The 27,957-nt window shown below is 33.3% G+C and overlaps 2 protein-coding genes across 7 annotated transcripts in view; one reads left to right on the forward strand and one right to left on the reverse strand.

The window, feature by feature from the left end:
- KRAS (KRAS proto-oncogene, GTPase) overlaps nucleotides 1-25,062 on the forward strand; it is a 40,247-nt gene extending 15,185 nt beyond the window's left edge. For 3 of the 5 annotated variants that reach the window (XM_023755505.1, XM_023755506.1, XM_014457505.2), the window contains 3 exons: nucleotides 7,182-7,360; nucleotides 8,700-8,859; nucleotides 15,821-15,968. In XM_023755505.1, coding sequence (XP_023611273.1) covers nucleotides 7,182-7,360; nucleotides 8,700-8,859; nucleotides 15,821-15,940 — 459 coding nt within the window. In that variant the 3' untranslated portion in view covers nucleotides 15,941-15,968. Of the gene's footprint in view, nucleotides 1-7,181; nucleotides 7,361-8,699; nucleotides 8,860-15,820; nucleotides 15,969-16,072; nucleotides 16,074-20,600 lie in introns of those variants that run through there. The other 2 variants (XM_023755508.1, XM_023755507.1) reach the window with 2 other exon arrangements.
- Nucleotides 25,063-25,744: 682 nt separating this feature from the next.
- Nucleotides 25,745-27,957, reverse strand: part of ETFRF1 (electron transfer flavoprotein regulatory factor 1) — a 9,242-nt gene continuing 7,029 nt past the window's right edge. For both annotated transcript variants that reach the window (XM_006090641.3, XM_023755509.1), the window contains exons 2-3: nucleotides 26,701-26,783; nucleotides 25,745-26,619 (exon numbers count right to left, since the gene is read on the reverse strand). In XM_006090641.3, the coding sequence (XP_006090703.1) occupies nucleotides 26,398-26,619; nucleotides 26,701-26,745 (267 nt within the window). In that variant the 5' untranslated portion in view covers nucleotides 26,746-26,783 and the 3' untranslated portion in view covers nucleotides 25,745-26,397. The remainder of the gene's footprint in view (nucleotides 26,620-26,700; nucleotides 26,784-27,957) is intronic.

Genomic DNA, 27,957 nt, shown 5'->3' on the forward strand with positions numbered 1-27,957 from the left:
GACTTTGTACTGTCTGGCACAGTATATGACACTTAAAAGACTTTTAGTAATTGTTCTATGATGTGAGGGAGAAAGTAGGTTGGTGGGGATGAATTAATAAACCTGTGTTTATATATCTCAAATTTTTTGCTTCTTCCCTATTATAATTCAAACAGGCTATTGTACATGTTTCTGTGAGAAATTAGCTGTCTATGACAACCTTTGGTGGCTTATAATCAATAGTGTGGAACATATTCTATGATGGATTCAAATATCTTTTAGAAGTTACACTTGAACATTAGAGAGTAAAGGTTTCTCATTTTTTCCTATAGGTATTAAGAATACATGAAAAGTATTCCAATGCTTGACGCATTGAGAAAATATTATAAACATTTCAAGAGTAAATCCCCAAATATTACTTTAGCTGATATTTCCAGCAGTCCTGTTCATATTTACAAGAGCATGAGGATGGAGATTAAATCGGATAATACTTGTAATATGTTTATCACAGTTTTGACATACAAGTAAGGGCTCAGTAAATGTTATAATTATTATTAACTAGTAGCCCGGTGCACAAAATTCGTGCATGGGGGTGGGGAGGTGAGGGGTGGGGCCAGACCCCTCAGCCCGACCTGCACCCTCTGTCATGTTCCGGGACCCCGGCCGCTCCGGGCCTAGGCACAGGCCTACAGGCTTGGGGCGGCCTGGCTCCTGAGGCCCCATTTTATCAAGAGAACAAAGTCGGCGTTAGTTATAGCCCTCACCGAACCCAGTACAGTGCATCTGTGTGTACAACTGCCTCATTCACGTGCCTGCTTCGCCCTACTGAATTACTAACATCTTGAGGACGTAGCTCTGTCTTATCCTGCTTCACCTTCAGTGCCTGGCCTGGTGCCAGGGATCTGAGAGGGTTTGCTGAGTGAGTGAGTGAGTAAGTGAGTAAGTGAGTGAGTGAGTGAATGAGCGAGTAAGTGAATGAGCAAGCAGCTACGGGGCGGGAATTTCTGCCCCGTTGCCATGGCGACATGGCAGAAGTTTCTGCCCTGCTCCCAGCAGTGGCCTGGCTCCCCTCTCCCGGCTGCTTATTTCTCGCCCTGCTCCCAGCGGTCCAGGCCCCCAGCCACTCCTTCAGCAGAGGCCAGGGCAGGCAGGAAGCTTGGCTTTCTCCATCGCGGGGGCAACCAAGCCTCCTGCTTGCTCCAGCTCCGAGACTGCTGGCCGCCATCTTGGTTGGGTTTATTTGCATATAGTCGCTCTGATTGGCTGGTGGGGGTGGCTTGGGGCGTAGCAAAGGTATGGTCAATTTTCATGTTTGTCTTTTATTAGATAGGATAATAATAGGGTTACCTTTAGTAAAAGTTATTAACTTCTTTTAGGGGTTTTTGTTTACTATAGTATGTCTTCCCATGTCAGGGTTACTGCCTGAATTAGAAAACTAAGTTGACAATGTTAAAAGATAACATACTGAGTAACTGGTTATTAATTATAATAGAAAAATGGCAAAACAATGTCTTGGTCAATGAATTTAATCTCAGTTTGAATCATTTAGTCTTAACTTTCAAATTCCTCTAATGGAGCTACAGATAAGTTTCTATACATAAAACAACACTTGAAGGCATGTTAATAAACTGGTACAAGTCGTAGCAAAAACAATGAAAATTTTAAGTGGGCAAAGGACATAGAAGATGGGAATAAATATTAAAATAAAACTATACAATATTATTAGTCCTCAAAGAAATGAATATAACAATAAGAATTTTCAGCCTGACAGGAGTTTAAAGAAAAATAAAAATATAAAACCCATGTTGTGAGTGGTGATTAAATGGGTACACTCTTAATGCTGTATGAAAAAGTAATATAATGAACATGTATGCAGCAACCAGATTTTTCATATCGTAGCATTCTGCCACTTTTGGTTTAGATCCTTTTTCTTTTTTAAGATGTAAAACTTAATACAATTGAAGGCCCCTGCAAGTGTTTTTAAATCTCTGTATGGTTTGGTTTATATTTTTACATTAAAGGTTTTATATTATCTAAAACTTGATTGACTACATTCACTAAAATACTCAATATATTATAATTTAAAAACTTATAACTTAATTTTTAAATATAATTTAAACTATTAAACTTGTATTTTGATAAGACAGTTTTATAGTGTCTGCACTTGTTTACATTGAATGGATTCATTTATTAACGGACAGTTCTAATTATTTGCTATTTTCAAAACTTACACATAGAGTATATAATGGTAAGCATAACAGATGTGAGCTCAACCATCATGGAGTTTAAAACCTAGTAGGGGATACAGACTTAAACAATTACACAAGGAAGTACATAGTTACAGATCATAATAGATGATATGAAGGAAATACAGAGGTGCTAAATTAAGAGAATGCTAAGTCCTTTGGATTTTATTTTGGAGAATGAAGGGATACTATTCAAGGACTTTAAGCAAGTGAGTGACATTTAAAGTGAGTGACATTTAAAAAATAATTACTAGCTGCTGTATGGAGAATGTATCATTTAAGAGTAACCACAGGGATCCCTGCTAGGAAGCAGTTGCAGGAGATTGCATAAGACAGAATGGTATTAGGGACTAGGGTACTGGTGCTGGTGGGTGCTTGGATTTAGAGTGTATTTTGAACATAGATCAATGGTGTAAGATTGTAGGTTGGTGTTAAATACCTATGTAATTTTTCTTTGTAAGATATTTTAGGATGCCTGCCATGTTAAGTGTATTTCTATTGTAACTATCATTTCAAAGGAAATAAATCATATTTCCTTAGCATAATTTACCAAAAGTGGCATTACTGTGTCAAATGCTATGAGCATTTGTGTGGTTCTTGATAACTACTGGAATTGCTTTCCAAAAGGATTGTGCCTGTTTATTGTATCACTATAAATGTTTAAGTTCTATCTATGATTAGCTTCTGCCAGTATAGTATATTTCATTTAGAAAAGGTTTTGTTTTTAGTACTTACATAAGCATAACAATAGTACTGTAACTGAGAGCGAGAGAAAATATATGGAATAACTTTCTTGCATTTAATATTTTATTATGTTGCGTTAAAGTGACTTTATTTTATCCTAGTTTCCAAAGGATGTTGGTAATCTGTGTACCTGATCTAAAAGTTTATTTGTATTTGAATGGCTGGACATAATACTAATTAAGAATGTTAGGTTTTGATCCTTTTCTTGCTCTATTCCTAACTAGTTTCTTTTTAGAATCTGTGGTTTTTAAAATTGGTTGGACTTGAGTAACCTGTACTTTCTCAGGGAGATGGTTTATATTTTAAGTATAAAAGGGATAAATAATATGTATTGAGAATACTCCATACTTGTGAAAAGGCATTTTATTAGCATGGAGCAGGATTGGCAAACTTTTCTATAAAGAGCCATATGGGTCTGTCACATAATCTTTGTTTTATTTTTAAATAACCATTTAAAAACGTAAAAACTATTCTTAGTTCATGGGCCAGACATAAACAGGTGGGCAGGATTTAGCCTGTGAGCAATAGTTTGCTGAACTCTTATTTAGACTCTAGTCTTGGGAAAGACCTTACACTGATGATTAAATTTTTTTCTACTTCCATATACTTCTTCCTAATGTCTAACCTGAAGTTGGAACAGAATCTTTAGTATTTATATACTGTTTTTGTTGTGCTTGTTTTCTGCTTTGTTATTAAACCTGTCAGTTCTTTTTTTCAGATCATGCTTTGCCTTTTAACATCTTTGTTCTTAAGTTTTTACCAAGTGGCACTGCCTTTTTATATAGCTCAGTGACTACTTAAAAATTAACCTTGGCAATAATGAAGTTTTAACCTTCACCTATTATTTTTAATCAGATTCTACTCATTGTTTTTATGTAGGTTGTAGATTACTTTTTTCAATAACTGAATATGACACAGAATTTAGCTGTTAATTATTTTAGGTTTTAGAAGGGAAAAGGTCATAGGAATGAGATAGATGGGTGAATAGGGAGGGGCTGCTTTCCCAGTCCTTTCGATGGAATATTCATCATGGAAATGTGTTACGAAATACATAAAGAAACTACAAATATGCCACATTAAATACTTTTGAAACACAAAGTATTTGAAAATTTTGTAAATGGGACTTTATTGAGCTACATTTTGGAGGCATTATATATGTGGGCAGATGGTGAGTAATCTCCCAGCCACACCTTAGGTCTAGACTTGTGTGGCTCCAGTCTTTTAATTTTATTGTTGGTAAAACATTTTATATTTAAAGACTAAGGAAACTATCAGCTCTAAGGTTAACTTAGGTTAGTATTGCTAAGTGAAGAACATGAGGTGACAGCAACAGGTAAGGAAATCTTTTTGATCTCTAGCCATACCTGGGTAATGAATGGGTTGATTCTAAGACACTGTACTTTGCTCTCAATTCATGCTCTTTATTATACTTCAAAAACACTGGTTTTTAACATATTATGGGAGTTCTTTCAAGTAGTTAATTAAGGGAGTAGGCGAAAATAATAAAATGTCAACCAAATGTTTGAATTTTTAGTAAAGAGCTTCCTGCTTAGAAAATAAATATCCATCCTTTTTTTCTGACTGGTGAAATAATTTTTATTATAGACAGTATGGAAAATGCAGTTTACTTTAAAAGATAAGCATTAGATCATAGTCTAACATGGTAGTCTTTCACACTTTTAAAAATGAAAAGCCACAGAAGGAATACATTTAATAGCATCGAGTACAAAAAAAGATAACAGCCTTTATTAACATTTTTATGTAATACCATAAGTTTTTAAATATATGTACGGGTACAGCTATACTGATATATACATATATTTTATTGGGATCATGTTACATATGCAGGGTGGGCAAAAGTAGGTTTACAGTTCATATGGAAAATGATACAAAAATAAATAATTCCAGAATAAACTTGCACACTGACAACTGTAAACCTACTTTTGACCATCCCTGAGATATATATCTGTATTCTACTGTGAACATTTAAAAAATATTTTATCAAAAACATGACCGTTAATGACCATTCTCTTTTTTAATGATGGAATGGTCTATAAAGTAATTCATCAAATAAAGACACTTTAGTGCTAAGCCCTCATGTAGAACAATGAGAAACAGTGCCCTTGGTGTATACTTTATACCTATCATCAGCCTGCCTCTTATTCCATGACTTCACATTGCACCATTCCGTTTTCCTTATTTATTTATTTTTTTAGGCTTATTTTGGCAGAGAGTGTGTGAAATCCTTTAGGCATGAGTATAAATCAAAAGTCAAAGAAAATCAGATTTTCATTTTAAGATTCTGTTGATGTTACCCACCCCCTTTCCTTACTCAATCTTAGCGTTGCCTAGGTTTTTTAAGATACCCATCTATTCTCCCCCACAGAATTTGCCGATAGAAGTCGTATTCGTTAGAGTTATCATAATATCCACCTGGCTGTGAGATATTGTTCCCAGGATTTCAGAAATGGATAAGGGCATTAAATCCTCAGTGTAGACCATTTTCTTTGTATTCCTTTGACTATAAGTAAAATAGATGCATGACATTTATTTGTAAGCTGATTGATTTTTTTTTCCTTGCCATCTAAACCATCCTGAATAACAGAGTTGGTAGAGCTATCCCATTTTTGTAAAAACTATTTTTTATAAGAGTTTGGGTCTTTTTATTACTAATATGTGCACTTCCATTGTTGAATCTCTTTGTATCAGCCTTTTAAAAATTGTGGTAATATATATAACATAAGATTTACTATTGCAGCCATTTTTAAGTGTACAATCCAGTGACATGAAGTAAATTCACAGTGTTGGGCAGCCATTAATTCTGTTTTCATTATCCCAAACTAAAACTCTGTATCTACTGGACAATAACTCTCTAACCCCTCCTGCCCCAGCCTCAGGTGACCTCTATTCTACTTATTGTCTCTGTGACTTGACTTATTTTAGGTACCTCATGTAAGTGAAATAATAGTTACTTGTCTTTTTGTGTCTGGCTTATTTCACTTAGCCTACTGTTTTCAAGGTTCAGCCATGTTGTACCATGTATCAGAATTTTCATTTTTATGACTGAGTATTATTTTATTGTATTTATATATCACATTTTGTTTATCTACTCATCCTATATAATAAAAGCCTAATATGCTAAGTGTCCGGTCATCTGGTGACCGGTCGACTGTTAAGCCAATCAAAGTGTAATATGCTAATGATATGCTAAGGCTGCTCAACCGCTTGCTATGACGTGCACTGACCACCAGGGGGCAGACACTCCGACCGGTAGGTTAGCTTGCTGCTGGGGTCTGGCTGATTGGGACTGGGCGAGATGGGGCTGGACATGCCCTGGAGCTCTTCCACAGTCCCTCCCCAGCCAGATCGTGCATTGGTGGGGTCCCTCGGCCTGGCCTGCACCCTCTCGCAATCCAGGACCCCTTGGGGGATCACGGAGAGCCAGTTTCAGCCCAATCCCACAGGCCACTCCCCTCGGGAGGGCGCCAGATGCGGGGCTCATGGCTGGCGAGTGCTGCTGTTGTGGTGGCGGCGCGCAAGCCTCTCCCAATTGGGACTGATTGGACGCGAGCCCGCAGCAGGCGCAGTGGGGCCGGGATGAGCGGGAGCAGCAGATAGGAGCTGCAGGCGGCATTGGACTGTGGGTTTCGGCCCAATTCCCGCAGGCCACCCCGAGGGACCCCACTCATGCACAAATTCGTGCACCAGGCCTCTAGTCTGTTAATAAACACTTGAGTTGTTTCTACATCTTGGCTATTGTAAATAATGTTGCTCTGATTCCCTGCTTTCTATGCTTTTGGTTATATACCAAGGATTGGAATTACTGGATCATATGGTAATCTTATGTTTTACTTTTTGAGGAACTACCAAATTGTTTTCCACAATGGCCGCACCATTTTACTTTCCCACCAGTGGTGGCCAGGGATCTAGTTTCTTCACATCCTTGCTAACACTTATTATTTTACTTTAAAAAAAAAATAGCCATTCTAATGGCTGTGAAGCTGTAACTCATTGTGGTTTTGATATGCATTTCCCTGATGATGTTGAACATATTTCCCTATGCATATTGGTCATTTGTCTATCTTTTTTGGAGAGATGTCTATTCAAGTCATTTGCCCAGTTGTGACAGGTTCTTTTTCTTGAGTTGTGTCTAACACTTTTTTAAAAGTAAAAGGTACCGTAATAATCTAGACTGTGTTTCTCCCTTCTCAGGATTCCTACAGGAAACAAGTAGTAATTGATGGAGAAACCTGTCTCTTGGATATTCTCGACACAGCAGGTCAAGAGGAGTACAGTGCAATGAGGGACCAGTACATGAGGACTGGGGAGGGCTTTCTTTGTGTATTTGCCATAAATAATACTAAATCATTTGAAGATATTCACCATTATAGGTGGGTTTAAATTGAACATAGTAAATTGACATTGAGGACTAATTGTATCTTCCATTTATTGAATCTTTGCTAATCACCATACATAAATTATCTAATTTAAATTTTAGAATAATTATGAGGTAGGAAATATCCCTGTTTTACAGATGAAGTTCTTGAGAATTAGATAAGTTGAGTAACTTGTTCCAGCTTGCATAGATGGTGGTGCTGGGATTGGAACCTAGGCCTGTTTGACTCCAAAAACTGTGCTTTTAACCACTCTATACCAGGGAAACAAGGCTGTAAGCTAGAGCTATCATAAAAATGAAAACCATCAACAAAAAATAGGAAAATGTAATTGAGGCAGTGTCACTTAAGTAGCCTTAAAAATAATCAAGTATATTTAGTGTAGAATTTCTTGGAATCGGATATTAGCTATTTAAGAGGAGGAAAACACACCCACAACTTTGAAGTTGTAAAAGATAGGTATTAGAACAATTACAGTTTTTAAAGAAACTGATAAATCAGCCTAAAACTGACTTTTTTTTAAAAAAAGATAATCACTATTAAGTATAGTTTATATTGTTTCTTTGAGGATTTACAGTTTTCATAAAATACATATTCAGCAAATATCCCATTCATTGGTTATGTTTTAACAGTGAGTTAGACTAGTAAAGAGGTTTAACATTTCTTACAGCATGCTTTCTCTGTAGTCTAGTAATAAAGGAAAAGAAATTTGGGTGCTTGGTAATATTTTTGTAGAAAAAATTGATGTTTTATTTCATGCTGCATCTTTGAAATTCACTTAAAATTTAGAAGGAATTTAATTTTACCACAAATTTTAGAGTTTATGCACATCTTATTGAAAAAGAAGGACTTTGACAGAATAAACAGGGTAGTACACATAGAAATAAAAATCTTTCCACTTGTTGCTCTTTTTTGTGAGAAAAATGTGAAAATTAATGTTATAATTCATGGTTTTATAAAAACATTTTTAATTCTATACAAACATTTAACAGCATATAGAATATATGTTTCTAAGATTATAATTTTAAAAATTAGGCATACCTTTTCTGTGGTCTAGAATTTTCAATATTTTCTGTTTTTTCATGTGACCTAACTGCATATATGAACCTATTAGATTGTAGTTTTAGTATATTTCTAGGTATTAGATCTTGTAAGAGACATAGAAGTTCTCTCTTTAAGATGGGGAAAAACAATACTGAAGAGGAGAAACAAAATTTGGTGTGATGGGAACCAGGAATTAAATTAAAAGTCTTCGTTAGGCCATATTTTATAAGAAAAGGTGTGTACAATTTTTGTATTTCTAATACCTGTCATGCAACTCTTTTTTCCTCCCCAGAGAACAAATAAAAAGAGTTAAAGACTCTGAAGATGTACCTATGGTCCTAGTAGGAAATAAATGTGATTTGCCTTCTAGAACAGTAGACACAAAACAGGCTCAGGACTTAGCAAGAAGTTACGGAATTCCTTTTATTGAAACATCAGCAAAGACAAGACAGGTAGGTAAAACTGTAATAAATACAAATCTATTCTCTTATCTATATCAAGTGATTTTAATTAACCATAGTGTACTAATATATCTCCTAATAACATCATTTTGGGGGCAGGAAGGCTAAACATAAATAAATGTACATACCTGAGAGCATAACTATTCTATTATTGAGTGTAATTTATCAGTTTTTCCTACTGCTATACTAAAATAGGAAGTAAAACTAATTATTTGGAAAATGCTCCTTTAAGGATATGAAAGGGCAGTACTTCTTAATCCAGTCTCCATGCTATTACTTTTGGCTTTGGTTTCTTTCCACATGGAACATTCTCTTCAACTCAGCACATCTTACATTCAAGAAATGTGGGAATTTTTTATTTATTATTATTTTTTTTGCTGTGATGTTTATAAAATGAAAGAACAGGGGAACAAATATTGAATTCCCTGTTTTGGAAGTGCTTTTAAGAGTCTTATGTCGTATGTTTCTAGGTTAAATTTTGTTGTATTTGAAGTATTTGACTTTGGTAGAGTTTTTGTAAGGATATATTTTAGGAGAAAGTTTTCAGTAAAGCAAGAGACTATTTAGAAAATAAATAGAAATTCGCAGTTATTCATTTACTGGGTTGTTCTGACAAAAATTAATGCCAGTTTGATCTTTTGTTTTTAAAATTACCTATTATTTATTTGTTTGTTTGTTTGTTTATTAATTTTTTTGTTAATCCTCACCCTGGGATATATTTTCCATCGATTTTTAGAAAGGGTGGGAGGGAGGAAGGAGGAGAGGGAGAGGCAGAGGGAGGAGGGGGAGAGAGGGAAGGAGAGGGAGAGGGAGAGAGAAACATCGATGTGAAAATGAGACATGGATTGGTTGCCTCTTGCACACACCCTGACTGGGGCCGGAATCAAACCTGCAACCGAGATATGTGCCCTTGATCAGGAATCGAACCCATGACCCTCTGGTGCTTGGGCTGATGCTCAAACCACTGACCAACACTGGCCAGGGCCAAAAATTACCTAAATTTTAAAAGTAACTTTTCTCTAGTTAAAATAAAATAATTTCAGTGTATTATTTAACCTACCTGTATGAAATAGAGTTTAATATATTAAAAAAGTCCTATTTTAAGTCTTTGATTTATAAGTTAAAGAAAGACTTGATATACACTTGATATACAGCACTACACTTTACTTTAGAGGAATTAAGATCTTATTCACATTGCTTCCCAGGTCCAGAGGCTGGGAAGAAGTTTGGTTTTTGTCTTCTTTTTATTGATTGTCTCTGACTGGATTCCTTGTTTTCAGTTAGAGGGGAGGTACTCAAAAAACATGATTATAATATTCATAACTTTTTCCCCATCATTTTCTTATGACAAATTTACAAATATAAAATTAAAGGAATTTTATTGAAAACACTTGCAAACCTACTACCATTAACAATTTATTAATTAACAAATATTGAGTTCCCTGTAGTGGTTTGCACTAGTTGTAACTTTTAAAAGATACTTTTTGAACTAGTTAACATTTTAGTTTAAATTTTATAAAGAAAAAAACCTAGGAGACTGCCTAATGTAAAGAATTGCAAATAGAGCAGTGTTTCTCATACTTTAATATGCATAGGAATCAACTGGGGTGTTTATTCAAATCTAGATTCTAATTCAGTGCGTCTAGGTTGGGACCTGTGATTCTGAGTATATCCAACTGACTCTCAGGTGATGCTAACTTTGGTACCTGGACTGTAGTTGTAGTAGAAAGGCAGTAGAAGACAGTAAAAGGAAGTCTTATTATTCCCACAATGCTGCCTTCCACTTCTCATTTGATGAACCTAAAATAGCTGTCTTCTTTCTTTGTTCTGTGGTTACTATTTTAGAAGTATTAGTTCATTCTTAGAGTTTGATATTAGTGCTTTAATATACCACAGCATTCATAATTAATCAGAAAACTACCTGGTTTCCTTTTAAAATAGATTTTTAGGCTTTATGCTATTTTTGAGGGGGGGAGGAAGGTAAGGAAGTTGTATGTAGTGTTTTTGATATGGAGGTGGATTAACTTAAATTTGCTTTGTAGACATTTATGTGGATCATCTAATGAAAATATAGAGTGATGTAAAGGAATTCTTTACTTCTTAACCTTCTAGTGCTCACCTTATGTTTATATACTGTTTTATTGGTATCTTTATATAATTTATGTTGCTAAACTATAACAGATACTTAGTTTATGATCTTTGTTTTATTACATAGACTTGTTGATTTGCCTTTCAGAAGTTTATTCATCTTCTGTTTAAATTCATTTGATATTTGCATGCTTTTGGAAGACTTTATAAAGCTCTATTCAAGTACTAATTGTGGAAATTATAAAATGAAATGTAAATCTTATAAATTTTGTATCCATTTTTTGTGTGAAAATTTGAAGCCCTATTTTCTGCAGAGTATTTTATTTGTTATTTGCTATTATTTGTTATTTGAACAAAATAAATATGCATATCCTTGTTGTATTTTATCAACAACTACTTATTTTCATGCCCTAGATTTTGGCCTTGAGCAGGAACCTAAAACAAACACCAAAAAGCATTATATTTAAGGTAGTAGGAACAGGACATTCATTTAGAGCTTCTCATACGTCAGGGGCTGGCACAGTTTCTCTGTTAAGGGCCAGATAATAAGCATTGTGAGCCACAAGCGGTATCTGTTGCATTTTTTCTCTTATGTAACCCTTTAAAAATGCAAAAATCATTCTTAGCTTTTGGGCAGTACAAAAAAAGAATGTGGCTACATTTGGCCTTCTGGTTGTAGTGTACTGATGCCCAAATTCTTCGGGGAACTGTATTGTTTGGTTATACATTAGAAGTTAGGGCAGACTTTTCAACTTAAAATTACTAATGTTAGCCTGTAAAAATCTAAAGTAAAACTTATGCATTCTGTGAAAGGGAAGTAGGAGGGGGGAAAACAGGGAAATTTCTCCTAATACTTCTTTAAGATAAGGGTTGCAGAATATATATTTCAGCAACTTTAAAATGCCCAATATATGGCTAGGGTATAGTGAATTATATTTCTTTATAATCATTTTAATCCACATCTGAAAGGCTAAAGTAATGTTTATTTTCTGCTAGTGTGCATTGTGTGTGGTCCCCATGCTCCTAACTGTGTAAAGACTGCTACCTGGTTTACATTTATCTGGGCAGTTAGCAGTTGCCAGATTTTCCTGGCTTCTTTGGGCAGTGAATGGCAGTGTGGGCAAAGGCTGTTGAAACCAAAACATTGACACCGTGGTAGTCAGCTGTGTGTTTTCCAGTATGCTGCAATCAAAAGTGGGAGGTTCAGTAAAGTGGATGACAGAAGCAGAAGTCTCAGCATATGTGCTACTCCTGATTCAATTTTTTGTTTGTTTGTGTGTTGTTGTTTTTTTGTTTTTTGTTTTGGTTTTTTTTTCTTTCTGGAGGTCTCAATTTGAGCATAATGTGAAAATTAGTTTTATGAACTTAAAAATGTTGAGTGATCCTGGTTTTTATTGGTAATTTCTGGATACTGAAACTTAGTTGTTTTAAGACCTGCATTAAAGAAAGTTTTTGATCAAATCATTTTAACAACAAAACAAACAAAAAACCTATGTACCATACTTTTATTTATTAGTAGTTGAATTTGTGTACATGAGGTCAATATTTTAAACATTAGTTTTTTATGAGTTAAAAATAGAACAGTTACTGAGCACCTCCGGTACACCATACTTAGCTTCCTGATTAGTGGTATTACTGCATTTCAGTTTTCAAGGCTGTAGTTTGCAAAGTTTTTTGAGAAATTTGGCAATGCACAGTTCCTTTTCAGAACACACCTTGTTCCTCCCATTCCTCTCCCCCAAGAAGGCTAATATCTTGCATGTGACTGTAGTTAGGGTGATAGAATGTTATTTCCTTGAGTTTGCAAGAATTTTTGCAGGTAATAAGCCATTCAGTAGGAACAAATACTTGCTTAAAATGAAATCTTAGTTGAAAGTATTATAGACACTAGGATATGGAATGATGCTGTTAACAGTTCTTTAGTATGGAGTACTCTATTGCCTTAGTCTCACAAGTATGTTTTCAGATAGTAGCTGAGCTGAAAATATTGTCAAATATCTTGCTTTTTCAAAAATATTTACATGTTTAAACTTGTACACATTTGTTCCTTCATAAATATTCCCGTTCTTAATGAACTTAAAAATGTTGAGTGATCCTGGTTTTTATTGGTAATTTCTGGATACTGAAAATTAGTTGTTATAAGACCTCCATTAAAGAAAGTTTAATTATTAAGTGCCAGTTAATGCTTAGCAACTAGCCACAGCTATAATTTCTTTAAAAATTACCTGCAAATTTTGGAATGTGAAACCATTGTTCTGTGTCAGTGCCAGTGGTTTAAGGTGCATAAAGGATAAATAATAATCACTTGATGTCAGTATGACCTTAAAGCATATAACCAAGAAATAAGAAGTATTTAAATCTGAGAAAATATGGTAAATAACTGATTCCTTAAAATATAATTTAAATTTTCTATTAGCAAATTTAATGAAAAAGTCATTTTGGAATAACTGTTTTTCTGTGTTAATCATTTTAGCAACTGAGGTGCTAATACTGAATATTTTGGTGGTGGGTAGCAATCTCTTCTTTTTAATCATTGGCTTCCAATTCTCTCTCTGCATTGCTGGAAACAAAATTATATATTCTGGCATTGGTGATGGGGATGTGCACACTTATAAAGTAGACTCTTTCAAACTGATTTTAGAAATAAGTTATAATCAAACTTTGCTTCTGCTAAATTAGTAGAGGACCAAAACCCTGTTTTTCTCCTCTCATAAAATGTTTGAGTACCTCTACATTGACCTTGTAACTTTTAAAAACAGGAGTAGTAAATCTTTACATTCTTAACAAATATGAGCTTTTACCTGGTTTGTTTTATTTATTTATATATATATGTATATTTTTAAATTCTTGCATTTATTTTCAAATTTAAAAAGTATTTTTATGATTTAAAAATAGAATAGTTACTGAGCAGATTTAAAAAGTATGTTAAATATATTAAATGCTAGCTCATGCTTTACATTTTACATGCTTTACAAAAGTCATTTTAATGCCTTAAATTATTTATATTATTTAGCAGTGAGAATTTCTAATATATAATTTTTTAAGGACTTAGGAGTAAAAGTAAATCCTCTCCTTGAGAAATAATGGTAAATATAAAATATTAAAAATCTTATATACAGGTACAAGTGGTAATGTAATTTAAAGTACAACATATTTAATGATTTCAGAAAATTATTGGATATTTTTATTTTGTAGTTAGCTAGTAGTTGATTAAATTGATTCCATTAAAAATAAGGTACACATTTTCTAGGGCTATAGTGATTTGTATATTAGATAGCTGAATAGAAATGTAAGTAACTTTTGAGATGTACATTTTAATATATAATTAAAATATTATTTAAATGCCCACTTCTTAACTGAAACTTAATTTTATGAATTTTAAGTTAAAGTTTTACTTTAATGGTAAATTACCAAACTCTACCAAAGCAGTTGATATATTTTTGAGATAAAAATTAATGAATTGAGGTACCTTCTTTTCCTTTATTACAAGCAATGGATATGCAGTGACTTTGGCATAAAGAAATTAAGCCTTACCTGTCAATTTACTGCAATTAATACTAAAATGGCTGATTCTCTGTGCCTGATTTAATTTAAAACTACAAATCATACATTTGGCATGTATTAGCTTTTTAGGTGATAAGTCCATTTGGTTACATTTGGTTCATAGAAAGACTAATATAACCAGTTTTAGAGAGTTAAAATATTCCAATCTCCATAGTAATTCATTCTTAAAAATTAAAATAAAAAAACAGTAAGCTTGAAGTTAAATGTGCAATAAAGCAGACCAGCTTTCTTAAACACTCCATTCTTTGAGAAGAATACACACAAGTATTACATCTTTTAAGTTAATTTGCACTACATGTAGATGAGTATTTGTGTGAGATTCTCTTTTAGATGTAAGCTTCTACTTTGATGATATATTTTTCAGGACAAAGCAGCAGTACAGTTAACTAAACATTTTGTCCCACTTGGCTATTGCCTAATTTTCTGGACTGGAAAATATATTGTTGATCTCCATATATAATTGTGTTTGTCGCCATAATTTTCTTCCCATAGCCTTAAGCAGAAGTCCTTTTCACTTATTTAGAATATTTGAATTAGAATGCTAGAAAGTATAAGGTCAGTATAACTGGATAATGTTCTAAAAATTATTTTTAAGACTTATAAATATAAAGAATGCACTGCTGCTGTTTTTTGTGTATCTTAAACAATTCGCAATGTTTAGAATTTAAATAATGTAGTTATCCATCCACAAAAGTCCCAGTTTCAGCTTCACTTGTCCATCCTAGAAATTCATTGGACAGTGTTGTAATTGAAGATAGAACTCAAGATTCCAGTCTCTTGACCTGACTGTATTTTGAGGTGTGTGTGGGGTGGTTTTCTTTAAAAAAACAACAACAAAGGTTAAAATCCTTTTTGTACCACTTTTCTCCTCCCCATGTGGGGTTGGAGTGGGAGGGGTGGGGGTCAGTGCTATATAAAACATTTGTTTTCCCTAAGTCAAAGAAATAATTTAAATCTAACTTTAGGTTTTGATTAATTCTGTGACTAGCAAACTAAAATGATTGCACTAATACCTGTACTTAAGTTTTTCAGAATCTCCCCTAATTGCTAATTTGAATTTTCTAAAAAAAAAAAAAACAACTAATTACATTACAAAACAAAACTGACTTTAAAGAACAAACCAGGATTCAAGCCATATTTTAAAATTGCATCCCCAGTTTTATACAACCAATCTGATGTCTATTTTAAAAAGAAATTTTTAAGTAAAGCTCATAATTTCAAACTTCTTGCACATGGCTGTTCCAATAAATTACTATTACCAATGAAACAGACTTTAAAGAAGTTGTGTTTTACAATGCAGAGAGTGGAGGATGCTTTTTATACATTGGTGAGAGAGATCCGACAATACAGATTGAAAAAAATCAGCAAAGAAGAAAAGACTCCTGGCTGTGTGAAAATTAAAAAATGCATTATAATGTAATCTGGTAAGTTCAGCATATTAATTTTGGCAGAAAGTAGATGTCTTTTAAATGGAAAAAAGGAGCAACCACTTTAGGACTACCTAGTTGTGGGCTTTTAATTTGAAATATTAAAAGAAACCTCAGGGGAGGAGGGTAAAGGGGTGGATGAAAACTGTGAAGGGGAATAAGAGGTAAAAAGAGAAACTAAAAAAATTTTTTCTTGGAAGAATTCAAAGTAAAAAAAAATGTATCTTTTCTTGAAAAAAAAGAACCCTGTAGTATGTTTCCATAATTAGTATATTGGAATTTTTAGTTTAATGGGTTTTAATTATAATTGAGTCAGTTTTGATGGCTATAGACTACATTTGTCACAGGGTCTAGGAAGAAAAAAGTAGAAGAAACTGTATTATATAGAGTTTATAATAAGGTTGAATGTCCCAGAAGGTAGAAGCCCTTTGCTAATAATTCTACTCACTAGCATCAACATCTCTTTTCACCCAAGTTAGGAAGTGGGAAGTCTTCAGGTGACCCTGCTTCCTTCCTTTTACCCCCATTTGGAGACAACCACAAATTCCGATGATGTTCCATTCTAACTTTTACCATATCATTAGTCCAGTCCCCTTTCGTTTCCTGCTGGGACTATTATAACCTCTTATATGGTTTACCTGTTGCTGTCTTCATTCACAGTGCAGAGAGATATACTTAAATATCATTCTCTTATTTTTAAATCCAGTCACTGACTTCCTATTAACTATGGGATAAAATCTCAAATTTCATAACATCCTATATAATAAAAGGCTAATATGCAAATTGACCAAACAGTAGAACAACCGGTTGCTATGATGTGCACTGGCCTCCAGGGAGCAGACAATCAGTGCAGGAGCTGCCCCCTGGTGGTTAGTGCACTCCCACAGGGGGATCACCGCTCAGCTAGAAGCCGGGTGAGCGCAGCAGCAGTGGCGGGAGCCTCTCCCGTCTCCACAGCAGCACTAAGGATGTCCGACTGCCAGCGGGGAGCCGGCCTAAGCTGTCAGTCAGACATCCCCTGAGGGCTCCTGGACTGTGAGAGGGCGCAGGCTGGGCTTAGGGAACCCCCTGAGTGCACCGGGCCTCTAGTGTTATATATGGCTCTTCACTCCTTCCTACCCCTAGCCTTATCTCGAAAAACTCCCTGGAAATTACTTTGTCCTTATATAAATGAACACCATGTATTTTCTTACTGTCCCTTGAGTCTTGACTGTTGCTCTTGTTTGAAATACTAGTATTCTTATCCCCTAGTCTTATAAATTAGCTAGTACTTTTTTGTGATTCTGTAATCTGTCTTCTAAGAATCTTTCTTTAAACCTTTAGACTGAGTATAATGCCCTTCCTGTATATTCCCAGTATACTTTTCTTACATGCTTACCATATTACTTGAAATAACCTTTTATATTTGGTTCCTGTCCAGTAGAATCTTAGCAAGAATCACATTTTTTTTTTCACTTTTACATGTCCATGCATAATGAGGTTCCTGTTGGATTTTATTGCATGTGATTTTTCAATTTCCTTTCTAAATCCATATATTGGTCTTGCTCAGAAAACCTATCACTCAATAGTTGCTATAAATTTTATGCCAAAGCTTTATTTAGATTTTGATATATATTATTTGTAATATATAATGTTTTGTGAGAACATGAAATAAAATTATAGGATATCATTTATTGTGCTGATTAAACTAAAGGTAGGTAGTCTTTATTATATAAATTTGAGGTCAGAAATAATGTAGCTCCCAAAAGTATGAAATATACATTTGAATAGTAGATTCCATACCAGAATATATCATGTGTTCTAGTACTAATATAAATTCAGAAGAAGAAATAAAGCATGCCTGACATTAATTTTTATTGAGATTTATGAACTCTTGATATTTTTAGTATCATTATCTAAAGCAGTACCGTAATTTGGAAGGTGTGATAAAATTGAACATTGCAATGCAATTTGAAAAGTCAAACTTTTTAAATTACAGTAGCCATGAGCTCGATATAAGTGATTAAGTATAATTTTCTATTTTAATTAAATTTAATTTTGTTTTAATTTTTTATTTTCTCCTATTATCTTACTATTAGGTGATTTTAAAAGTAGAACTATTTAGAATAAAATAAATTTTATGCTTTAAATCTTTATTTAAACAAGGTGGAATCATACTTTTCTAAAGTTTCTCATTGTGCAAACTATATTCATTGACTATGTAGTGTGAATGTCAAATAATTGTTGGGCATGATGAATTTAATTCATGTCTTTTCAGTGGACACGGATAGCATTTATGTAAAGAAAAAAGTGTATTTGTAATATTTAACATTTTAAATAAGAATATTTTTATAAAACTTGATAAATAGGTACAAATTAGTTTTTCTTAGTCCTAAAATAGATGAGTTTAAATAAAATAATTACTGGATATTACTTTTGTCATATATGTGTGTATGAGAATAAACTAGTTTCCATATGAAAAGCATTTACTGCTCTGTTTTGATTAATTGTAACATTTCCCTAATCATTGAAATTATTTTAGTAAGATTGCCTAGTAAGGAGGATTCTGTGCGATGTGAACCTAAAATATTTGTCAGAATCTTAAAAGAAGGTAATGTTAACAGATTAGGTTTTCGTTGTATCCTAAATACTTGTGCGTTGTTTTCAACTTAGATTGTGTTTTTTTTATATCCACCTTGTGATTTTTTATTGCATCTACTTCACCAGTTTAGTACCATTGACATTTTTCTTCATTATAAAAGTTGAAATGGAGTAGATTATGTATGGAATTGTGATCAAAGAGCATTTATGAAAGTTAAGTGAGGTGGATTAGATCCTCTTTTAAGTATTCCATTTTAAGGGCTTATTTTCATAAATTAGTCAAGGGTTGGTGGGCTATAAAATTATTCTTTACTATATCATTGGAAATTTTTTGGTTTTTATTTAAGGAGATTAGCATGAAGGTTTATATATATTAAGCCTTGATTGTATTGCTTGATAAATTGTCTATTACTTTTCTTCACTACTTTGGATGAAACAAAAGCTTATGTTGTATCAATAATGATTTCAGAAAGTGGGGAGCATTCAATGAGTGCAGCTTGGGGGCTTTCTTGGGGAGCTTGTTTATTCACTAGTGTACATATCAGTAATGCTGGTTTTTCTTACTATTTGTTTAAATGTGAGTAGTCCTCTCATTACCACTCTGTATTCACTTAAAAATATTGGTGATACTTCTCTGAATTTTAGATTTGTTGTGAAAATTAGATAAATGAAACTTGAAGAAAATGCCCTGATTTAATTTTGCTGTTATTTTGAAATACTAATTTTGGAAGATTTTAGTAATACAATAAAGGAGAAATCATATCACTTAAATTTTAAATTATTTTTAGGATAACTTAACAAATGTGTTTATATGAATATCAACAGAGGTGGTTAAAATGAGTAAAAACCTAATGTTCATTGTTTTTAAGGTGACTTGATTTATATAACTTTAATTGTTGGGTATTTGTTTCTAAGATTCCCTCTAGTGTCCAGGCTAAAAAGTATCATTATATTAACAGGCTTTTAAAAATAGTACTACTCAGTTGAACAGATTTAAAAATATATAGAAGATAATATTTTTTCTTTAATTTTATTTTGCTTTTATATTTAATTTGCTCTAATGGGTACATGACAAGAATTGACTATGTATAGATCTTGTATAATTTCAGTATTGCAGTTAAAAACTGTCCTGCTACTATATTCAGAGTGCCACTTTTCACGTAATTAATTATTAGATTGAAAATTATTCTGACCTAAAATCACTTTCCACCATTACTGATTTTGGTACATTGCTTTGATCACAAATAGATGTCAGCCAAAATGACCAAATGTATATTTTTTTGAAGATACAGCATCTGGCTTTATATGGCAAATTTTTGAATACCTAATATAACAAACAGAAACTAAATAAGTAAAATAGAATATTCTTTAAATTGGTAAATTATACCCCTATTTAAATGATTTAGCTCCTTTTTCCATAAATCAGAGTATTACATTTTTCAAAGTAGTGTGTGTGTTGGGTCATTTTAAATTTCTTCCTTATATGATTAAGTATAATTGAAACTAATGCCTTACTACAGTATATATTTTAAAACTGAAAGTATATTCAAATACTATTTACTTCTCAGTAATTATCTAAATCTAACAGATTTAAACAAATATTGAACCAGAGCTCAAATATTATTACTGTGAATATTTATGAAAATATTATATACTTGCAGGCTTAATATTTAATGTCTAGAAACTCAGGGATAATTAAGTGTAAACACATTTTCAACACACGTACACATTTGGATTTTGGTTACCAAGGTGTGCTGATAGGTAAAAATTAGTAGCAAATTAAGTTCTGGGAAAAAGCATTTGTGAAGCTTATGTAAGATTCTGTGCCTTTGCTTTTCATTTCCTTTTGTTAAAATCAGAGTTTCCATTTATAACATTGACAAAATATCTATGAAGATGACATTAAAGAATTTTAAAGGTCTGGTAAATACTCATTTGCCTATAGAGAAATGCGAGGTGTCCTTACTCTCTCTCAGTATTAATGTTTTCATTAGTGATATACACCTTTCCTGTTATCTGTACACCTCAAACCATCATATATATTCACATTGTAATACTTGTTTTATATTTCAGGGTGTTGATGATGCCTTCTATACATTAGTTCGAGAAATTCGAAAACATAAAGAAAAGATGAGCAAAGATGGTAAAAAGAAGAAAAAGAAGTCAAAGACAAAGTGTATAATTATGTAAATACAATTTGTACTTTTTTCTTAAGGTATACTTAAGTGATAATTTTTGTACATTACACTAAATTATTAGCATTTGTTTAACTTTAGCATTACCTAACTTTTTTTTCTGCTCCATTCAAACTATTAGCTTTTATCTTGAATGCTTATTTTAAAATGACAGTGGAAACTTTTCTCTTAAGTGCCAGTATTCCCTGAGTTTTGGTTTTTGAACTAGCAATGCCTGTGAAAAAGAAACTGAATACCTAAGATTTCTTTCTTGGGGTTTTTGGTGCATGCAGTTGATTACTTCCTATTTTTCTTACCAATTGTGAACTTCAGTGTGAAACAAATTAATGAAGCTTTTAAACCCTCCCAGTTCTGTGTTTTAACTAGTCACCTACATGGATTAATTACTAATTATAACTTCAATTGAGATTTCATGATTGGTTTTGCCAGAACATTAAGGGAACACGAATTTCTGAGCTTCCTATAGATTCATCTTGTAGCCATCATGTCCTGTAGTTTCAGTTGCCGTTACTTAATGTAAATGTACACTGTTCACAAAGGCTTTCTTCCTCTTTCACTGCTATTTGTCATAGTCATGTTCCCAAAAATAATATATTTTTTCTATAAAAGGGGAAAAAATGAAAAAAAGACAAGGCAATGGAAAATATTAAAAGGCTATTTACTTTCCACATTAGATAAACTCCTATAATACTCTTAATAGCTTTTCCTGTTAATGCAGACCCAGTATGTAATGAGGATTCTAGCAACCATTTGGGGGGTATATTTACATGCTACTAAATTTTTGTAATAATTTTAAAAAATTTTAACATGTATAAAAATTCTCGTAGGAATTAAATGTAGTCTCCCTGTGTCAGAGTGCTCTTTCCTACCATAACTTTCAATAAACCTTTTCTTGAACTTCAGTCTTTAAAAATAATTTTAATTCTGGTAGTGATATTAAAGATTATTTGAGTCAGTTAGAGTAGGTGTTAAACCAAGTTGAAGTCCAGGCCCTGTATGAACCCCTGAGCTCCATTGTGAGTTTCACAGTATGGAATGCATCCCTGTGGTCTCCCCGTGTTGCCAAGCATTGATTGGTCAAAAAATGGGGACTGGGAGAGATGTGGCTAGCTCAGCAAGATACGTTCTCACTATGTGGTGGTTCTGCTGACAGATCAGGAACATAACTTAAAAATAACAACAACAGAACTTAAATTATATGTATATATTTTAAATGAGGTTTTGGGGATGGGGCAAAACTTTAACTTTTTTAAATAATGGAGGGAAAAAGTTTCAAAGTCTCTAGTATTGTCTAGTTCTCTTAACATGCTAAAGTAACATTTCATAAACACTTTACAAGTCTGGTCCATTTTTGTTTAAAGAATAAGGTTTAAAAATAGATAAATTAACAAAATGATTCAATGCATTTAAAATGTTGCTTATTTTAAGATATTTAAAGTGAGATGGTACATTTAAAGCAAGAGGTGAAAATATCATTGGACTAGGAGGAAGGTGACTTAGATTTTGGTGTCTTTTAAAACTTTGATTTTGGGCAGATCACTTATCATTTCTTCATGTTAAAATAACTCATCTCAAGGCCATAGCTAGCCTTACAATTATGTGATTTACATTCAGTTTACATAAAAATATACCTGTTTGTCAATCTCAGCATAATCTATAACTTTTTACCTGTGTTATTATCTTCAATACCAGTTTTAGGCAAAATTATGCAAGAGGTGAAGTTCATTTTTGAATATCCTTTCTCCATATTCAAGACTTTTCCTCCCATATTAGTGTCATCTTGCCTGCCTACCCTTCTATATGGCCAATGACTTGATGCTTTTAATATAGCTAATTCCCCCTAACCTCAAGATTTATTGCTGTTTTGGGTATCTCCTTGAAGGCTTCAGATCAAGTCACATCAGAATGCCTTACATCTTATTTGCTCAAGCTCAACATAATCTGACAGATACTACAGTGGGATTTGACCTAATGGCTAATTTTTGAGGTGGTTGTAGCAATTTAATCTTTAACCTTTGAATATCATGTTTGCTGACTGGTCCATTAGTGACTATGTAGGAATTTTCATACCGGCTATGAGTAGACAGAACCCTATCCAATGGAAGAAGAATTTAATAAAGGTAGTGCTGAAAGAATTCCTTAGATAATCTGTAATTAGGACTGTGCTGAAAGAATTCCTTAGATAATTTATAATTAGGATTGACTCTGGTAACAGTGACGCATTGCATTGTTTTAAATAACTAAAATCTTACAGTGAAAAATACTTCAAAATTTAATTTATAAAGCTTTTTAGCGTGGTTCATTTATTCAACATATTTGAGTGTCTTCTAAATGCCAGGCACTACACAAGGCACCGAGGATATTATGGTAAAAGGGACATAATCTTTATGCTAAAGTAGTCTTTATATTCTAGAGTGGTTTGTAATATCTTTGTAAGGCGTTTGGCACATGACCCAGAAATAACCATGCATATTTTAGTTTTGTAGGGAAGGGAGTTGGTCTCTTAAAATTTCTTCCATTTTTGGAATAATTATTTTGCTCTGATTCCAGTGTAACTGTTTAATCAAGCTACTTTATATAAATCATTTTTCATTGTTTTAAAGGAGTAAGCTTGATTATATATTTTTATTTGGCATAATTGTGTGACTCTATTGGGACAATTATAGTATACATTAAATTGTATGTAATAATATTAAAATCCCCAAGTGTGTAATATTCTGGTTGGTCTCTTTGTGTAAGTAATTAAAATAGACTTTAAAATTAATAATGAATTCTGAAATAGTTATGTTTATTTAAGGACGATTAAACATATGCCTGAACTAATGGACAGAAAAGGACATTTCTGTGTAAAAATCATTATGATTTCTGGAATGGTTTGCTAAACTAAGGTTCATGGAATGTTATCTAGGTGGAGTGTTAAGACTTATATAGAACCTCCTCTTGTTTCTACCCAAGATAAAGAAATGGCCATGCTTCAAGAATAGCAGTGCATAATTGAGTGAGGGGATTTTTTAGGCCTCTTGAATTTTTGATGTAGCTGGGAAATTTTTTTTAATGCAGTGGTAATTATCCTTTATTATCTAAATTTTGAATAAATTGACACAGGTTTGTTTTCATAGAGATTTTAAAAGAGGAAAGATGATCCTAGAAGTAACATAAATGTTATCTAATTATTACAGACTTAAAGATAAAGTTGAAGTTGAAAAAATGCTAAATTATAGTCTTAAGACAGAAACATGTTTGTGGAAGAATGTATCAGAAGTATATAGTAAAATTTGAATGAATATTCCCAATTGGGAATTCTAGGCTCTATTTTAACTGAGTCACACTGCATAGGAATTTAGAACCTAACTTTTATAGGTTATCAAAACCTTTCCCACCATTGCACAATTTTGTCCTAATATATAAAGAAATCTTGTGAGGCATGTTAAGTTGCAGTTTGCATAAGTTCATCTCATTTGTATTCCAGTTACTGTTTTTTCTTCTAGCCATTTTTCTACACATTGTTTTTGTAGGTAATAAAAGCTATCATTTACATTTGTCCAAAAGTAATACTTTCATGGTAATTATATATTGCTGATTTTTAAGAACCTATCAGTTACTATAAAACTGAATTTAATAACTTCTCTGTTAATATTGGGTAGCATGAAATCCGCTTTGATAAATTGAACAGCATACAACTGGTAGCTGCAAATTCCTTCAGAAAATGAAATTATTTCTTTCTAAAGATATATTCTTAACCAGTTCTTAAAATATAGTGATAACTAGATTAATACTTATTTTAGTTTAATAGTTTTAAGTGCCTGTTTGGATGATGCTAGGTAATTTAGATGAATTTAGGGAAAACAAAATTATTACCTGCAGAAATGTCAGTTACAGCGATCGCCCCTCCCCATAGAGTTAAATGGGTTATGTAATGTTTTATCCAAAAGTTTCCAATTCCACTGTCTTGTGTTTTCATGTTGAAAATACTTTTGCATTTTTCCTTTGAGTGCCAATTTCTTACTAGTACTATTTCTTAATGTAACATGTTTACCTGGAATGTATTTTAACTATTTTTGTATAGTGTAAACTGAAACATGCACATTTTGTACATTGTGCTTTTCTTGTGGGACATACGCAGTGTGATCCAGTTGTTTTCCATCATTCGTTTGCGCTGACCTAGGAATGTTGGTCATATCAAACATTACATTTAAAAATGACCACTCTTTTAATTAAAATTAACTTTTAAATGTTTATAGGAGTATGTGCTGTGAAGTGATCTGAAACTTGTAATATTTTTGTCATGAACTGTACTGCTCCTAATTATTGTAATGTAATAAAAATAGTTATGATGGCTATGCTAGTGTGTATTTTTAAAAATACATATATTTTTACTGATTTCAGAGGAAGGGAGAGGGAGATACAGAAACATCAATAATGAGAGAGAATCATTGATTAGCTGCCTCTTGCACGCCCCCTCCTGGGGATCAAGCTCGCAACCCGGGGATGTGTCCTTGACCAGAATCGAACCTGGGACCCTTCAGTCTTCAGGCTGACGATCTATCCACTGAACCAAACCAGCTAGGGCTAGTGTATTTCTTAACAGAAATTTGAAACATTTGCCCAACAATTGATATGGAATTGGAATAGTTCATAAGTCACAGATACTATAGTGTTTTAGTAAATCTTTTTTTGCAGCTTATAAGTTAGAAATATTTATGAAAGGTGCTGTGAACATTTTGTAAGGTGTGAGTGTTTGCTTAAGACCATCTTAGTTTTTTAAAAATATATTTTTATTGATTTCAGAGAGGAAGGGAGAGAGAAACATCAATGATGAGAGAATCATTGATTGGGTGCCTCCTGCACACCCCCTACTGGGGATCGAGCCCGCAACCTGGCCCTTGGCCGAAATCGAACCTGGAACCCTTCAGTCCGCAGGCTGACGCTCTGTCCACTGAGCCCATCTTAGTTTTAATTCCATTGCCATGTTAACTCATTTATAAGTAGATGCAAAACAGATCTACCTTTATGACAAAAAAATAACTTCATTACTTTTTATCAAAGAAGGTAATTGATACACAACAGGTGATTTATTTTAAGGCCCAAAGGAAGCTAGAAGCAAAATAATGGAGATATTGAATAGGTATGTATGTAATGCCAATCACTGGCAAGCTATTTCAAGTACAGAAGTAATCTTCATATGTATTATTTCTATAACTGCACTAAAATCATGACCAGGTGCTATTTGTTTTGTAGTGAACCTTGCTAATATACCAGATGGGGTAAAAAATAAGGTACTCCTTCAAAAATTAAAGACAATAAATGTAAAAGACATTATTTTGCCTAGTTTCATGTGAATTAAATGGCATTGTCAGTTAAATGGAGAAATGGGCTAAGGATAATTGGCAAAAATCTATTAAGTTACAATTGTTTTAAGTACATTATTTTTCATTTGAAATTAGGTACTCATTAATCTATAATTTGTAGTTGGCAACGTTATGTTAGTATAAAATTGTGCATTAAGGGTTGCTGATAAAACACAGTATAAATATAAGTTAACCCTGTTTTAGCTCAGTTAAGGCAGCTTAAGTATTTTTTATATGTCATGTATATGTTGCCATTTTAAGTTAGAATTATTTTTTATAATTATACATAAACAGCTGGCACTGGTTTTAGTAAAATTATAGTAATGATCAGTTAGTGTCTTTGGTATCTGAATAATAGCGCTGTTTCATAGCTCTGTATTTCCTAAGGAAATACAAGGCTTCTAGCTCTTTCATTACAAATTCACCCCGTGCAATCAGTTCTCTGATCTTCTCTGGGTCCTTCACATCTTTGTTTTTAAGGAAAACATTCTTCAGACGCCTTTTAAAATAGTCTGCTCCTTTTGGATAGTCTCGTCCAAGGTACAGCAGCTTAAAAAGGAAAGATTATATATTTCTAAACAATCCATGTCAAGGAACAACATTTATAAAGTTGGCAACGTAATTACTTACATTTTTATAAAGATTCAGTACTTCTCCTCTTAAAGAATTGGCCATTTTCACTTATGGAAAATATCCACTTATATATAGCATACCTAAAGAAAAAGAAAGTTTGTGGGTTTTTTTGTTTGTTTGTTTTTTGCAAATAACTGTATTGTAGTAAAAATGAAGAAAAACAGATTTTACATGGTGGGAAAATGCTTTTTTTTTTTTTTACCCAATTATTATTTTGAGCATTTTTATGTTTCAGGCAATGGGATATACCTATGAACATTGGTCAGATAAGATACCTGCTTTCACAGAACTAACATCTCCTGGGGGAGATATAAACAAACAAGATAATTATGAATTTTGACAAGTCGGGACTTAGGATAATGAGAGAAAATGAATTGTCAAATATGTAGGTATACCTCCTTTTAATACCACAGTAGAATGAATTAGAACTAGATTGGAATGCCAGCTTTATAATGTTGTATAGGTTACTTAACCTTTCTGAGCCTCAATTTCCTTATCATCAAAAGGAAGATTGTATTTTTTCTGCTCTCAAGGCAAGGCCAGATCTGTTTGGAGGACATTGAGAAGAGGCCTGGTCAAATGTAGAAGGGTGCTATCCTAAGAAAGGCGTAGGAGAAACTTGCTGTGTGAGTTGAGCAGGCTCACAATTAATGGTAGATGGGCAATAAGATTGGTAGTAAAGAGGCGAAATGAACAAATCATAAGGGGTTACATGAGCAGGCAACATCTAATGGGATAGATTATATCTCATGTATAATTTGTTAATGAACCAGGATATCCTAAACATAGACAATAATTCCCAATACTTGTTATAATTGTGGGGATTAAATAATAAAATTCCTAACATAAGTAGGCCCAAAGTAAATGTTAATGTCAGTTATTAACCTCCTCTAAAATTCTGTAATTCCAATTTTCCCAATGACCTATGAAAACAGTCCCTCATTAATAATTTTTATTTTGAAACTAGAGGCCTGATCCATGAAATTCATGCAAGAGTAGACCTTCCTTCCCCCAGCTGCTGGCACTGGCTTCCCTCTGGAACCTGGGCTTTGTCCAGAAGGACATCCGGTCTAATTAGCATATTACACTTTTATTATTATAGATGAGACCCAGTGCATGAATTCGTGCACGGGTGGGGTCCAGCTGGCCCAGCCCCAATTGGCGGATCCGGGCCGGGCCTGTTGGGAGGAGGAGATGGCGGGAGGTTGGCCAGCGGGCCCCGCCCCTGATGGGGGGGCCCATTGGGGGTGGGGT

The sequence above is a fragment of the Myotis lucifugus genome, unplaced genomic scaffold, assembly GCF_000147115.1.
Source record: "Myotis lucifugus unplaced genomic scaffold, Myoluc2.0 scaffold_78, whole genome shotgun sequence".
In the NCBI taxonomy this organism is placed as follows: domain Eukaryota; kingdom Metazoa; phylum Chordata; class Mammalia; order Chiroptera; family Vespertilionidae; genus Myotis; species Myotis lucifugus.